This window comes from Gracilinanus agilis, chromosome 3 (assembly GCF_016433145.1).
Source record: "Gracilinanus agilis isolate LMUSP501 chromosome 3, AgileGrace, whole genome shotgun sequence".
Taxonomy (NCBI): domain Eukaryota; kingdom Metazoa; phylum Chordata; class Mammalia; order Didelphimorphia; family Didelphidae; genus Gracilinanus; species Gracilinanus agilis.
The window spans coordinates 54143689-54159331 of NC_058132.1; the positions used below are offsets into that span (position 1 = coordinate 54143689).

Genomic DNA, 15643 nt, shown 5'->3' on the forward strand with positions numbered 1-15643 from the left:
CCTCTAAAGCCCCTTCCAGCTCTCAGTCAATGAACCTGTATTCTAAGGCCCTTCCAGGTCTTGGAAAGAATTGTGGCAAAGTGAAAAGAATGATGAACTAGAATTCAAGAGTCCTTGAGTTCAAATTCTGCTTCTGCCAGTTATTATATCCCCGAGTGTGACCTTGGGCAATTCATTTAGCTCCTATAGGCCTCGGAATCCTCATCTGTAGAGTGAGGGGCCTTCTAGGGGTACCTTCCAGCTCTATGTTCTATCAGCCTATGGTCTATTAAGGCATATAACTGGAATCAGTGACTGGAACACCCATGATGGTGAGATCACAGATATTTCAAGCATTGATGTTTACTGAATTTGCTTATTATTCATTTGTTTGTAATGTTGTTCAGTTAATTCAGTTATGTCCAACTCTTCATAACCCCATTTTGGTTTTTTAAGCAGAGATTCTGGAGTGGTTTGCCATTTAATCCTTCTCTAGTTCATTTTACAGATGAGGAAATTAAGATAAATAAGATTAAGTGATTTGCCCAGAGTCTCAGCTTGGCTGAATTTGAACTAAGGATGATAAGTCTTCTTGATTCCAGGCCTAGTACCCTATCCACTGTGCTCCCAGCTGCCCTAAATGGTCTTTGGGGAAACAAAATGGCTTTTATTTGGTACACAGCCTAAAAAAGGGAAGTGATCCCCCTACAGTCTTATAATTAGTAAATAGTCAAACACTGGAATGTTTATCTCCTTCTGGCTGTTAGAATAAGTGGATTCAATCAATCAGATTTCATCATTGGCCCATTTTCCAATCCATCATGGAAAAGTCCTAGGGTCCTCTGATCAGTAAGGGATGGGGGAATGGAGAATGCATTAGGGATGAGGTTTGGGAATAAGCCTCCATCCTGGAAGCTGTTATGCTTCTCTGAGTCCCATCTCCCCAGGGCAGAATCTCCAGAGTGTGTCATAGGACAAAATGACGTCACAGGACACAGTGGAGGTACAGGTAGGAAGGGGAAGCGATGATTAGATTAGACACCTGGAATAGGGCCAGCCCTGAAGAAAACTGTGAAGTAGGCAGAGTTTGCCCTTCATGTGTCTCACTGTGGATCCCACCTCTCCACTGCTCCTGTGAGGGGGAGGAGAGATTGTGGGATCCCATATCTAGAGCTAGAAAAAATCTTAGGAGCCATTTAGTTCAACCTTTTCATTTTACAAATAATGAAATGGAAAGTTAACAAGGTCACACAGGAAGTAATAGGTCAGAGGAGGATGGGTTCCTTCCACACCTCGGTATACATGCCCTATCCCAAACCCCCATGGCTGAAGACAACATCTTCGGTTCCCAACCTCTTACCACTTACCACCTCCATCCAGCCCATCCTATGCTCCAGTCTCTCCAGTCATGCTGTCAACTGATCATAGACTTATCAAATGGCAGAGCTGGAGGGGCTCTCATCTAACCTTCTACTTTGGGAGAATAAGGAAACTATAACCCAGAGAAGGAAATCGATTGACTTGTTCTAGGTCATACAACCAGTAAGTGATAGAACCCAATCTCAATGCCAGGTCTTCCAACTTCAAGCCATTGCTTTGGTACTAGAAACCATAAATCTCATCATTCCAGTTGAGTCTCAGATTTTTTTCAGATTGTCATGCAGGCTAAATATCAAACAAGGTACAGGTGAGTTTGAGCCATCTTTACATTGGAAACAAGGTTCCCCCAACATTCTATTTGGGGTGAGGAGGAAGAAGCCAAAAAGAAAGGAAAGAATTTAGAAAGAAAGGCAGAATCGAAATCAATATTCACTGTTCTGAAGTGGGGAGGAGAGGGGGACCTATGATTTCAATGGATGAGGACTCTCGAGGAAAATCCCTCTAACCTAACTAAGAGTTCTGGAAGTACAAGGAGGAAACGGCCCTTGAGCAGATGGGAAACAGGAAAGGTGATAATTACTATTTTGTCTAAAGAGAGACCTTCCCACCTGCTCTCAGTCATATCAGGGATAAGAGACTACTTGGAAACCTTGCAGACTAGCCTGACCTCTATCTGGAACTACCATTTCAAAACAGAATGTAAAGGTTAGAATACAGAATGTCTGAGCTGGAAGGGACCCTAGAACAGAGTATATATGAGCTGAAAAGATTTTAGTAGATGCAATATCAGAAGTTAGAATATAGAATGCCAGGGCAGGGAAGAACCTTAGAACACAAAATGTCACAGCTGGGAGTACCCTTAGAACAGGGAATGTCAGATTTGGGAGGCCTTAGAACAGGGAATGTCAGATTTGGGGGGGCCTTAGAACAGGGAATGTCAGAACTGGAAGGAGGTCTTAGAATACAGAATGTCAGAGCTTGAAGGGACCTTAGAAGATGGAATATCAGAGCTAAGAGGAACCTTAGAACACAGAATGTCAGAGCTGAAAGAGTCCTTAGAACATACAATTCTAAAGATTTTAGAGTATAGAATGTTAGAATTGGAGAGGACTCCAGAAACCATTTGAGTCTAACCCCCTCATCTGGAACCCAGAGAAACTGGCTTTTTCATCACTATCCAATGAGAAGATGACCAAACTGGTAGTGAAAGCCAAGTGTTCCATTTTTCTAAAATGGGACTCTATAAATCTCACTGCCTTCCATCTGTGTATTTTCTAAGTTTGAATGGTATAGCATATAGCAAAAATTATCAATATGTTATTACCTAAAGAGTGACACCGTTCTCCATCCCATCTGTTGTGATCCCACATTCCCTCCTCACATCAGAAAAAGCTGCTTGGAATTTCAAATCTGTAGAAGAGAAAATTTGTCTGTTGGTTTGGAATCAAGCTAGAGTTTCTATCCACCAATCACTCACTGAACATGTATAAACACCTATTAAATGCCAGGCTCATTGGCCCTAGCCCTTTTCCTAACATCTGTCTCTATGGTTTTTTAATTGGCTGGCCTCATTCATTACCTTCACAGGATATGCTTGGCACTTCCTGAATGGCCCTTTCTAATTCTTTTTATTTTTTAAAGTTTTATTGATGTATAATGCTCTTATATTCTAAACATTTCAAGATCACTCTTATGAGAGGTCTCTTGTAACAAAATAAAATAGTTCAATGCAACTAACAATTGAATGACCTCATCTGAAAGTTCATGCAACATCCCAAATCCATAATGCTCCCTGTTTTGCCATTTTAAATTCTCTTAAATTTAATATAAATTTATATTCTCTACCATTTCCCACTCCATTGAAAAAAGGAGAGAAAACAAAACCGAATTCTTGGACACAAATATGAATAGTCAAGCAAGACAAATTCCCTCACTGACTGATCCAAAAATAGACATCTCAGTCTGCATCCTTAATCTATCACCTCTCTGACAGGAGATGAGTACCATGCTTCATCACTGGTTCTCTGGAATCACGAATGTTCATTGAATTGATCATAGCTCTTTCGAATTTACAGTGTTTTTGTTTATGTAGAGATTGTCCTGGTTCTGCTCATTTTATTGTTCATAAAAGAATCTTTCAAATAATAAGAAAATAACATTGATGTTATATTATAAATTGTTCATCTGGTTCTGAGCAGTCCATTCTGCATCAGTTCATATAAGTCTCTCCAAGTCTCTCTCTCTTTAAAAAACAAAAGACCCTTACTTCTCTCTTAGAATTAGAACTAAATATCAGTTCCAAGGCAAAAGAGAGGTAAGGGCTAGGCAAGTGGGATTAAGTGACTTGCCCAGGGTCATACAGCTAGGAAGTGTCTGAGGCCATATTTGAACCCAGGACCTTCCCTTCTCCAGATATGACTCTTTGTCCACTGAGTCACCTAGCTACCCCTTCATGTCTTTTTGAAGGATTCTATTTCCTCATTTCTTATATTACAATAATATTCCCCTACATTCCTATGTTATAACATATTTGACCATTCCTCAATTGAATTTAGTTTCCAGTTCCTCACCACCACAAAAAAAGAGTTCCAATAAACATTGTTATAAATATTAATCCTCTTTCTAACTCTTTGATCACTTTGGGATAAAGGTCTGGCAGTGATATGTAAAAGAGTATGTATTGTTTAATAACTTTCTGGGTTTAATTCCAAATTGGTTTCCAAAATGATTGTACCCATTCACAGGTTCACTAAGAGTACATCAATGTATCTATTGCCCCACAGTCCCACAAACATTTGTTATTTTTCTTATTATCTTTGCCCAGCTGAGGGGTATGAAGTTAGATGGCAGGATTGTTTTCAATTGCATTTCTCATTAGTAGTGGTCCCGACAATGGTCACAGATAACTTAGGTATCTTTCCTTGAGAATTACCTATTAAAATCCTTAAATCATTTATTAATTGAGGAATGGCTCTTATTATTATATAACTGAATCAATTGCTTACACTTCTTGGAATGAAGTCCCTGCCAGTTCACAAAGAAAGTACTCTGTGGCTTAAACCCATAGAAGAGAAACAGAACTCAGCAACCTTAGGAGTGGTGGGTGGGGATTGGGGCTGGAGCTCAGCTGCCATTAACACCACCACTGGATGTGGGTTTGCTTCTTTGGCAGGTAACAGACGGTGGGACCATCAAGCAAAAGATCTTCACATTTGATGCCATGTTCTCCACCAACTCTTCCCACATGGAGAATTACCGGAAGAGGGAAGATCTTGTCTATCAGTCCACTGTGAGGTGAGGGGCTAGGGAAGGGCATCTTCTGCAGCTGTCTCTTGGACCTATGAGTACATCTGACCCATTGTTGCTCTAGAAACACTGATTCAGAAAGGCTAGTGGATGAGGACATTCCTTTGGAAAGGGAGAGCAGCTCATTTATAAAGACTGCCATCACTGGGGCCATCCAGAGGGCCCTGGAGAAGAAAAGGCAATCTTCAGGTGATTGGGACACCTAGCTTAGTGCTGTTTCTGCTGAAGCTCAGCCCCAAAGGCAGGAGTGTACTGGCAAATATTTAACATCCTCTCAAAAAATGTATACAGGAAACTTTTAAGTTTAATCTGTATCATTAACATTTTCTCCATCACTTTCTTAAGTCTGGACAATCAAGAAAACAAGTTAAGCCTTGATTTGTTTGCTGACTTCAGAGGTGTAAATACTCACACTGAAAATTTAATAATTGGCTCAAATAGGTTTAAGCTGCTCCAGCACACCTCTGCCTCATATCCATCGCCCCAGATGTCAACAATACTAATAATGATGGTACAACTCCCCCAGCACAATCAGTCTCAGTAGCACCAAGTGTAGACTCCAAAAAGTCCTTGAAACTGGTCTGGAATGTTCTGGAGTGTTCTGGAAAAGGTCCTGGCCAGAGAGGCAGGCTGAGCTTCTGATAGTTGTTCAGCTATTCCCTTGTTCTCTGATGATGGCCCATCAATTTCCCTCCCTCAGACTCAGTTTCTTCATCTATCAAAAGGAGCCATAATAATGTTGGCCTTGACTACATGCAATAATCAGATAATGATACCTCCTTGCATATATATGTTTCATCTTTTTGTATTTACTCTTCACTCTGGATATAACAAAAGGCAATCTGGTATGTAGGGGGCAGACATGCTACTACATGGAATCAGGAGGTCTAGCTTCAAATCCTATGGCTGTCACTTATTAGCTATGGGACCCTGCTTGAGTACATTCGTCTCCCTGAATCTCAGTTTCCTCATCATCTGGATTTAACCCGCTGGTCTCTAGCTGCACTCTCTTAAGGTCAGGATGGTCCTTATCCTATTACCTAGCCCATTTGACAGCTCTACCCTTAACCCTAATTTCCTTCATTCACATGGCTACCACTAGCAAGTTCTCATCTCCTTTTCCCTGGATTACTGAAATCATCTCTGAATTGCTCTCTTTACCTCCCTTCTCTCCAATCCATTTTCCATATGATTCCAATATTTATTCCTAGAACACAAATTATACTTTACACGCATATACACACTCTCACACACTCACACTTACATACCTTTCCCTTTGCTAAATCAAACCCAAACAATGGGGAAAAGGCAGCTCCAAGCCATAGGGTCCATATAAAATGTCCCAGAAAGTTCCCATCCTCCAGGCTCTCCAAAGTCCTCTTCCACTTGGGTGACTCCAACTTAGGTGGTCTGGGCCTGTGCCAAAGCCCCAATTCCACATAAAGTAGAAGTAATCATTTTTGTACTCTACCTTGATGAGTTGTTGCAAGAAAAATGCTTTGTGAACTTTAAAGGGAGAGGGAATAGACCTGTGATTTCACTGACAGAGCAAATTCCTAGATGAGGAAATTCCCTCTACCGATAAAGCCTAACACCCACTCTGCTACTTAGAGTCTCAGAAAAGTGACTCCAGAACTGAGATGCTTAGGGACTTGTCCAGGGATACTCAGCCACACTGCTTCAGATTTGAAACCTTAGCTTTGCGAGGCCAGTTCTCTAGCCACTACACCAAACGGTCCCATATAAACTCTAAAGCACTACAGAAAATTTTCATCCCAAGAGAGATGTACCTGACCCATCATTCTACCCAGGTACAGGATAGTCTCCACTGGGCACACTAGAAGTCAGATATTAGCAACAACTACTAGAATTCTAAAAGATATTAAGACGAAGAAACACACAAAGTTGAGAGGGCCCTTGAATGCCAAATATCAGAGCTGGGGAGGGGGCCCTTAGAACAGAGAATGTCAGAGCTGGGAGGGCCCTTAGAACAGAGAATGTCAGGGCTGGGAGAGACCTTAGAACACAGAATGTCAGAGCTGGGAGAGACCTTAGAACAGAGAATGTCAGAGCTGGGAGAGATCTTGGAATGCAGAATGTCAGAGCTGGGAGAGACCTTAGAACAGAGAATGTCAGAGCCGGGAGAGACCTTAAAACATGGAATGTCCAAGCTGGGAAGAACATTAGAATTCAAAATGTCAGAGCTGGAAGAAATCTTAGAATATGGTCTATCAGAGTTAGAAAAGGTCTCAGAACACCAAACTGTAGAGCCAGAAGAACCGTTAACACAGACTGCCCCCTTTATATGTTGGCAGCACCACCATCCTTCTGATCGTTCATGTTCACAACCATAGATTTATCTTCTACTCTCCTCTTTCCTTCTACTCCAATATGCAATCACAGAACAATTGTTATTAATTCTACTTCCATAGTATTGCCTAATTACATAACCTTTACCCTTATACCTAGCTTTATTTGATGACTCTAAATCTAACTCTAATTTTCTCCATTCACATGGCTATCACTAGTTCAAGTTCTCTCCTCTTGCCAGAATTACTGAAATCACCTTCTAGTTGGTCTTCTTACCTTGTCTCCCTGCCTTTCCAATCCATTTTCTTTTTTTTAAACCCTTACCTTCTATCTTACAATAGATATTAAGTATTGGTTGTAAGGCAGAAGAAAGGTAAGATCTAGGCAAATGTGGTTAAGTGATTTGCCCAGGGTCACACAGCTAGTAAATATTGGAGGCCATATTTGGACCCAGGACTTCCTGACTGCAGCTCTAGCTCTCTATTCACTGAGCCACCTAGCTTCTCCTCTCTAATCTGTTTTCCATATAGCTACCAATATTTATTCCTAGAACACAAGTCTACCATGTTGCTCCCCTGATCAGAAAGCTTCAATGGTTCCCAATTTCATCTGATATAAAATACACATTACTCTTTTTTGACATTTAAAGCCCTTTGCAGTAGGGCCCAGCCTACCTTCACAGGCTTTTTGCACATTAATTTCCCTGAAGTACTCTGTGTTCCAACCAAACTAGCCCCTTTGCTCTTCCTCACACTTACCATGTTGTTAAGTCGTTTATGTGTGTCTAACTATTTGTGATGCCATTTGGGGTTTTCTTGGAAAAGATGCTGGATTGGTTTGCCATTTCCTTCTCCAGCTCACTTTAAAGATGAGAAACTAAATCAAACAAGCTGAAGTGACTTGCCCAGAGTCACATAGCTAGTATCTTGAGTCTAGATTTGAACTCAGGTCTTCCTGACTCCCCGTCTAGCACTCTACACTGAACTGCCTTCATAGCTATAAATCCATTTCTCGTCATTCTGATTTTGCACAGAATGTCTCTTCTGCCTGGGAAATGCCCCTTCTTGTTAAATCTCTAGCTGCCTTTAAGGCTGAGTTAAAATGCTATCTCCTACTCTAGGCCTTCGCTTCCAACTGCTAGCTCTCTTTCCCCTACCTCCACTATTACTTGGTTTATATTTTGCAATTACTTATCTGTGTTGCTGTTGTTTTGGTGCTAGAGAATGGAAGCTCCTTGAGAACAGGGACTATTTCCTTTATGCTTTCCTATCTCTAGTGCAGTACCTAGAAAAGAGTAAGCAGGAAATTAATACTTGTTGTATGTGTGAATGAAAAGAACCTTAGAACCATTAGAGCTTGGGAAGGGACCATAAAGACTAATCCAACTTCTTTCATTTACAAATGAAGAAACTGTGACCTTCTAAGGCAAGAGCTCCTAACCTGAGGCCAGGAGTAGATTTCAGGGGCTCCATGAACTTGAATGGGAAAAAATACCTGTTATTTTCCTTAAACTCTAATTTATTTTTCATTTCCTTCAATTATTTTAAAATATATCTTGAGAAGGAGTCCATAGGCTTAACTAGACAGCCAGAGGCAGCTATCACATATATAAACACACACACATACACACACACACACATACAAGTGAGGTAAGAATTTCTACCTTAAAGGAACTTTCCACAGACTTGTTAATTCTTAGAGGAAGAAGGAACCTTAGAGGTTCATCAAGCCCAACCTCATTTTACAGATGAGGAAACTGAGTCTTAGAGAGATTAAGTGATTTGTTCACGATCCTACAGCCAGTGTCAAAGGTGAGATTTGAACCTTTGTCTTCTACTCCTTGTCACCCTGCCACCACCAGAAAACAGATGAGACCTGATTTTCAATCCCAGTGTCTATTCCATGACACATGATTATGGCACCATCGATTGCATTCCTCTCCCAGGGCCTTGGGGCCTGTGGAAATTGAAGATGGACTTCTTTACCAAACTGGCATCTGGCGTAACAAAACATGGGCCCATCTTTTACCTGTTAATGAAAATAGTTTGCATTTGGATATCCTGTTAGGACTGCCTAGCACTTCACTCTTACATAACAACCCCAGTGTTAAAAAGATTGAAGGAGAGCCCCAAAGGTGTAATTGGTTGGCTAGTCTGTTTGTGTGTTAAGACCAGCTGGGTTACTCTCCTCTCTAACACTGAGACCTTCAAGGAGATTATCTCTGTGATGGTATAGAGAACAGAGATGGACAGGAACCAGAATTCAGACAAAGGACCTTTTGGGGTTTGGCATTGACTCTTTGCCAGGACTTAGCGAATGGCCTGACCCCCAAAAAGTCCCTACTGAACCCAGTTTTTTGTCAGGGATACAACAATGGCGAACAACTTTGGATTTGGCCTAACAGAAGCTTAATAGAGTTGTATTCCCAAATTCCCCTCACACCTTCAGCCCAATTCAGATTTCCCGAGGAATTCTAATCTTTCAAATTGAATCCTGAGGCCAGCAAAAGTCCTCCATCCAGCACGGAGTCCAGAGGCGAAGTCCCCTCCTCTCAGTTCTATTTCCCACAAGCCTCTGTCCTCCTTCCAACTAACACTCCCGCTCTCCAAACTTCCTTGCTTGCAACATTCCAAAAATCTCCTTTCTGGGTCAAACTTTTCCTACACCAGGACTGTTGCAAGGATCAAATGAAACAATTAGTATAAATAAGATTCTATCACCTTTCCAACCCTCCACCTTCCCACCTCTTCTGATCCCTCATGATGGCATGGAGATGGCTCTGGGCTCTGAAAGCCTATGCTACCACAGCTCAGGCTCCTGTAGATGCTATTAAACTGGAAAGGATATGAGTGTAGGAACAGTGATGGACTATGGACTTATGATGGACCTCAGTTTCCTACAGCCCAGCCTTGTTAAATGCATAGAGGTCCATGGGCGGCCATCAGCCATCCAGAACTACCTGTTTTTTAAAGCCACCCACAGCAACTCCCAAAACCCATTTCCTAAGGTGGTTAGGATCAGCACTGATGAAGGTGAGAGGGGAAGCTGCATGGATGCAATCATCAAAGGTCTTTTAGATGTTTTGAAGTATTATCTTCACCAAAGATGAAACTGAGGCAGAGTACCCAAGATCACACAATGAGTGAGCAGTGGAGTGGGAAGGCCTGGATCTAATCAAGACGTGCCCACTTCAGCCTGGCATTCTTTGCATATCTGAGTACTAGGGCAGGGCAGAACTGGAAGGATCCTTAGGGGTACCGGCACCAGAATCCCTCCGTACCATCCCTGACAATTGGCTATCCAGCTTCTGCTAGAAGATGTCTGCTGGGGACCCCTACACCCAAAAGTATAAATTCAACTATTGAATAGCTCTCATTAACATGTTTTTCTTTGACTCAAGCCCAACCTGCTTTTGGGCGTCTTGGGATCATTAGATCATAGCTCTCGAATTTGAAGGCACTTCAGAGGTCATCCAGTGACACCTCCTCATCTTACAGATGAAGAAATTGAGGTTCCTGGAGGTTAAATGCCTTTGCCAAGGGCACAGGCTTCTGTCCATTGCATCTTGTCCTCCTCTCTGGGGCTAAGCAGAACAAAGTTGACCCCTTTCTTCCATGTTCTGACCCTTTAGATACTTGAAAATAACTATCATATGTCCCATAAGTCTTCTCCTCTCCAGGCTAAACACTGCAAATTCTTTCAAGCAATCTTCATGTAGAGTGATCTTGAGGCCATTTGTCATCCTAGTCACTTCCCAGGTCTTTTGACTCCCAAGTTCAGTTCACTTTCTCCGACCCTATGCTGGCTCTCTGGAGATGGGCAAGTCAGAGGCAGCAGAGGAAACCTGAGGCATGGAGAAGAAAGATAAAAGCTCTTCAAATCAAATCAAATCATAGGGGGACAAATCCCCCCCCAGCAGCCTAAACGGTAGAAGAAAGGGAAGCAGGCTGAGCAGTGAGGCTGCGGAAGTCCTATTAGCTGTTGGCAGGAGGGTTGGTGCCAGGCTAGGAATTCCACATTTACATATAAATGAAGATATTTACAAATTAATGCATCTCAACAAGAGAAAGTCCCAGCACCACAGCTGTCAAAGCCTTCTTTCTCTCTTGCTGGGGGAGAGTAAGGAGAGAATAAGGCAGGAATGAAGACCAAATGTGTAGGAGACAGTAATTTCCCAGATTCAGCAGCACCTCTGATAGCTTTTCCCAACTTAAAGCTTCAGAGGTGGAGCCTGGGGACAATCCAAGGGGATTAGGAATAGGAAAAAAGAAGTATAATTTGGATAGGGGAAGTGGGATGGCAACCCCGAGGGATGAAGTTCCTATATTAAAAGTTCTGTCATTCTGGAGTTCTGATCAGATTGCAGGATTCTGAGACGCATAGCATTATCTTGATTCAGGCTGAGGTAGGTCTGGGTTCTCAAACACATCCTTGAAATAATGAGATAGAGTATTAGAATATGCTGTGTTGGAAAGTCAGCTAAAATTGTCTCCGAAAGGCCTTCTCATCAACTCAGATACCTTAACAGGACACTGATCCCTTGCCAAGCCCTGCTAAGGAATACTAGATACTCAGGAAAGGGGCATATAGATATTCACCCTGTTCCCCTGGCTTCCTTGTGGGCTAGCACACCAGAGAAGAAACACAAAGGCATATCCCACCTCAGGGAAACTTCTCTGTTCTTCCCTAGTTCCCCTTCTCATGGCCCGGGGACCCACTGAGAAGGTCTCAGTTTCTCCTTCTGTGGATGGTAAGTTCCTTGAACGCAGAGGCTGGATTTTTCTTTGTATTCCCAGCACTTAGCACAATGCCTGAGAAATAGTAAGTGCTTATTGATAGGGTAGCTAGTGTGAATAGAAGCCAGGTATTGGAATCAAGAGAACCTGGGTTCAAATTTGGCCTCAAATACTTCCTAGCTATGCTACTCTGGGCAATTCGCTTAACTCTGATTGCCTGGCTCTTGCTGCTCTTTTCTCTTAGAATTGATACTAAGAGAGAAGTCAAGGCTTAAAAATCAATTAATGCTAATTAATTAATGCTTATTGACGACTTAGCCTTGTTCTCTAATTTCTCTAAAATGCCAAAAAGCACAAAAGTGAAGCAAACTAATTGTATCTTCTAATCTCAGAAATAGTTATTCCTCCTTAAAATCTACCCATCTATGTGACCTCTCTTAATTCTAGTCATGCTAGCACTCTCCATTATCCCAGTACCAAAACATCCATCTACTTTCTCCTTCACCATAGCTGCTGGCCATGGTGCTGGCACTTCCCTCCTCAAAAGTACCTAAAGACATGACTAGCCTAAACAGTTGGTCCTACACCTCTTGTCTAAAGTAGGAACTCCCTCTCCCAACAATATTCTTTTACATTAATATGCCATCTCTTCCCTGCTTGAAGAACCAAAGTGTTGGGAACTTCCTAACAAAGTGGTTTAATTATTATTGTACATTATTGGACAATCCTTAATATTTAGAAGGCTGAACTTTAGGCTGAACTGAAGTCTGCCTCCTTAGAGGTAGTTTACCACACAAAATTTAGCCTTTCTCCACCCCTACCTCCCACTAGAGGCCAGACGTCATGAGTAAGACTTGAACCTCTGTAAATGCCTATCCACAGAGCTGCCTTCAAACAATTATTCTTAGCCTTTTTTGTGTCATAGTCCCCTTTGATAGTCTTGTCTTTGATAGTCTTAGTCTTCTTAATACAATGCTTTTAAATGTGTAAAATAAAATACATAAGGCTACAAAAGAAACCAAGTATAATGAAATTAAACTGTAATTTTTCTCTATCCAAATTCATGGACCTCCTGATATCCATCCTTGAGACAACTAATGGTATAATGGATAGACTGTGGGGCCCTGAGCCAGAAAGACCTGTGTTCAAATCCAGCCTCAGACATTTATTAACTTTGCTATCCTGGGTAAGTCACTTAACCTCTGTTTGCCTCAGTTTCTTCAACTGTAAAATGGGGATAATAAGACATGCTACCAAAAGAAACAAATGTGATAAAATTTGTAAAAGTACCTTGCACATCGTGCAAGCTATATATATGATTATTCATTTTCCTTCCCTGTCCTCAAACGTCTGGGCGAGATATCTGTGAACTATTATATATATATAGGTTAAGAACTCTCTATACCTTACAAACCCTATACCCATACTCTAGTCAACTCTCCAGATTCCATAGTAGATAGCTACTCCTAATACTAATAACTTCCATTTCAGTGACTCTATGGCTTATAAAGTGCTTTCCTCACAATCACTCTGTGAGGTAGGGCATTATTATCCCCATTCAATGGGAGGAAGAAACTGAGACCAACAGATGATTAATGACTTGACAGAAATCACAGACTAACAAATAATAAGTAGATCCAGCCCTCAAACTGAAGTTCCCTGACTTGAGTCCCAGCACTCTTTCTGTCAAATTTGGGGAGGAATGGACTGGCTCTTCCATTCCATCCTGTGGTTCACTTATGAGGCAGAGTAACCTCCTCTCTGAGACTAGGTAGAATGGTAATCACGCAGGGGGTGGACTAGCTGCTACCCACCCGCAGCCCACCCTGCTTTGTTTACTTCTTTCAGTCTGCTGGGTTGAATAATAATGATGCCTTAATAATACCTTACTTTAGCACAATGCTTTAGACTTTACAAAGCACCCTTCCATAGATTAGCCCAAGGATCCTTTCAACACCCTAATCCCTGCCCTTCCTACTTCTCCAGGCTGTTATTATTCCCATCATATAAATGAGTTTGCAAGAAGGTGGCTCTTGAGGGAAGCTTCTCCCCATCAGCTCTCCTTGACCCCTAGACTTTTAGGCTCATGGCTTAACAGATCTGTTCCAGCTCTGAGTTTCTTTGACTTCGTGACTTGGGGAACTTTTTGTTTAATAAAGCATTTTCATATGCAATCTCATCCTGCCAGTAATGCTGAGGTGAGCAGGGAAGAGGTGAGGAATCTTATGGAGAGGGAACAGGCTCAGAGGAGAAGGGATTTGCCCAGGGTCACAGAGGTAGTATGGAACAAAACTGTCTTGAACTCAGGTCTTTGCACTCTCATTTGAAGATCTGACTCCCTAATTCTTCACCCTATAACCCTCTTTTCTGCATCATCTCCCCCTCCATCTGTACAACCTGCCTTCCCCAGCCCTGTTCACTGCAACACTCCAATGACTTCTTCCCAAAGAACAAGAAGTATTGACTGGGAAATTGTAGGATCCCATTTGGAAAGGGCCCCAAGGAACACTAACCTACCCCCTCACTTTACAACTAAGGAAGCTGATATCCAGAAAGGTCAAAAGACTTACCCAAAGTCACACAAATGACAAGAAACAGAGTTACTCTCAGAACCTCTCTCTTCAGATTTCGAATCCAGGGTCCTGTCTGTTGCACCATATTGCATTGGGCCAAAGTTCACTATATTTTCATGTCCTTGACAGAATCAGCCTGATCTTTTCTAAGAGGCTTTTTATGTTTTTAATAAGCCATTGGGCTCAATTTGCAAATCTGAAGCCACCTTCCCCTCCTCCAGGTCACTTGATATTTGACAACAGCTTCTAGTGGACAGGACATGAAACTAATGCGGGCTCGGGAGGCATGATTTAGTGTTTGGTGAAATACTGATTTTTATATCCTACAAACACCCATCATCACCCTCAGCCATATGTTTTTAGGAACAGCTGGGCTATTGGGGAGCAGGGGCCAGATGGTTAGATGAAGCATTCATATATACAAGCAAGCCTCCTGGATTCTCATGAATCAGGGGAGAGACTGGGTATGTTGTGAAGGTTTGAATCCCCCTCAACCCCAAAGCAGCCTTCTCTGGGGACAAGAAGCAGAGAGCGAATTCATCTGCTACATTACAATCGGGCAGAGCCAACTTGGATCTGATAGATTTCAAAAAAATAAAAATAAACAGTACAAAGAACATTTATAACATCATGGTAAGACTGAGAGAGATACCAGATTATAAGAAGACATTTTGCCTGCCCTCATGGAGCAAACAGTCTAGTTAGGGATGACAATAACACAGATAACTGTGTATACATTTATATAAAATGGGGAAGCCATGGCTAGATGCAATTCACATGAAAAAGATCTGGAGTTTTTAATGAACCACAAGTTCAATATATATTAATGAAGTGATGACAGCCAAGAAATCTATAACAATCCTAGGCTGCATTAAGAGCAGGTAGGTAGCTAAATGGTTTGAGAGTCTGGCTTAGAGATGAGAGGGCCTAGGTTCAAATATGGCCTCAGACACTTCCTAGCTGTGTAATTAGAAATTTTGGCCCCTTGGACTTCATCTCCCAGCATCCTTTTCCCTTCATCCCCATGTTTGCGTCCTTACATATAAGTTCTGTAACCCTGCCTTCTTGCTTTCTTCTGCATGTGTGGTCAGGGAATTTGCCTTTCTTTACTGAGGTTGCTAATTTTCCTTTTGCTTCAAGTTATTATAAATAAAACCTTATAAAATTATAATACTTAGAGTATTTGGATATTAATTTTTATTCTTACATAACTCTGTGACCCTAGACAAGTTACTTAACCCCAAATGCCTAGCCCTTACTGCTCTTGTGCCTTGGAACCAATACTTAGTAATGATTCTAGGAAAGAAGGTAGGGAGTGGGGGGAGAGAGAGAGAGAGAGAGAGAGAGAGAGAGAGAGAG

The 15643-nt window shown here is 41.8% G+C and overlaps 1 protein-coding gene across 1 annotated transcript in view; it reads left to right on the forward strand.

Annotated features, from left to right (window-relative positions):
• Nucleotides 1-15643, forward strand: part of IGSF21 (immunoglobin superfamily member 21) — a 275335-nt gene that overhangs the window by 110148 nt on the left and 149544 nt on the right. The window contains exon 3 of the mRNA XM_044668699.1: nucleotides 4532-4653. Coding sequence (XP_044524634.1) covers nucleotides 4532-4653 — 122 coding nt within the window. The remainder of the gene's footprint in view (nucleotides 1-4531; nucleotides 4654-15643) is intronic.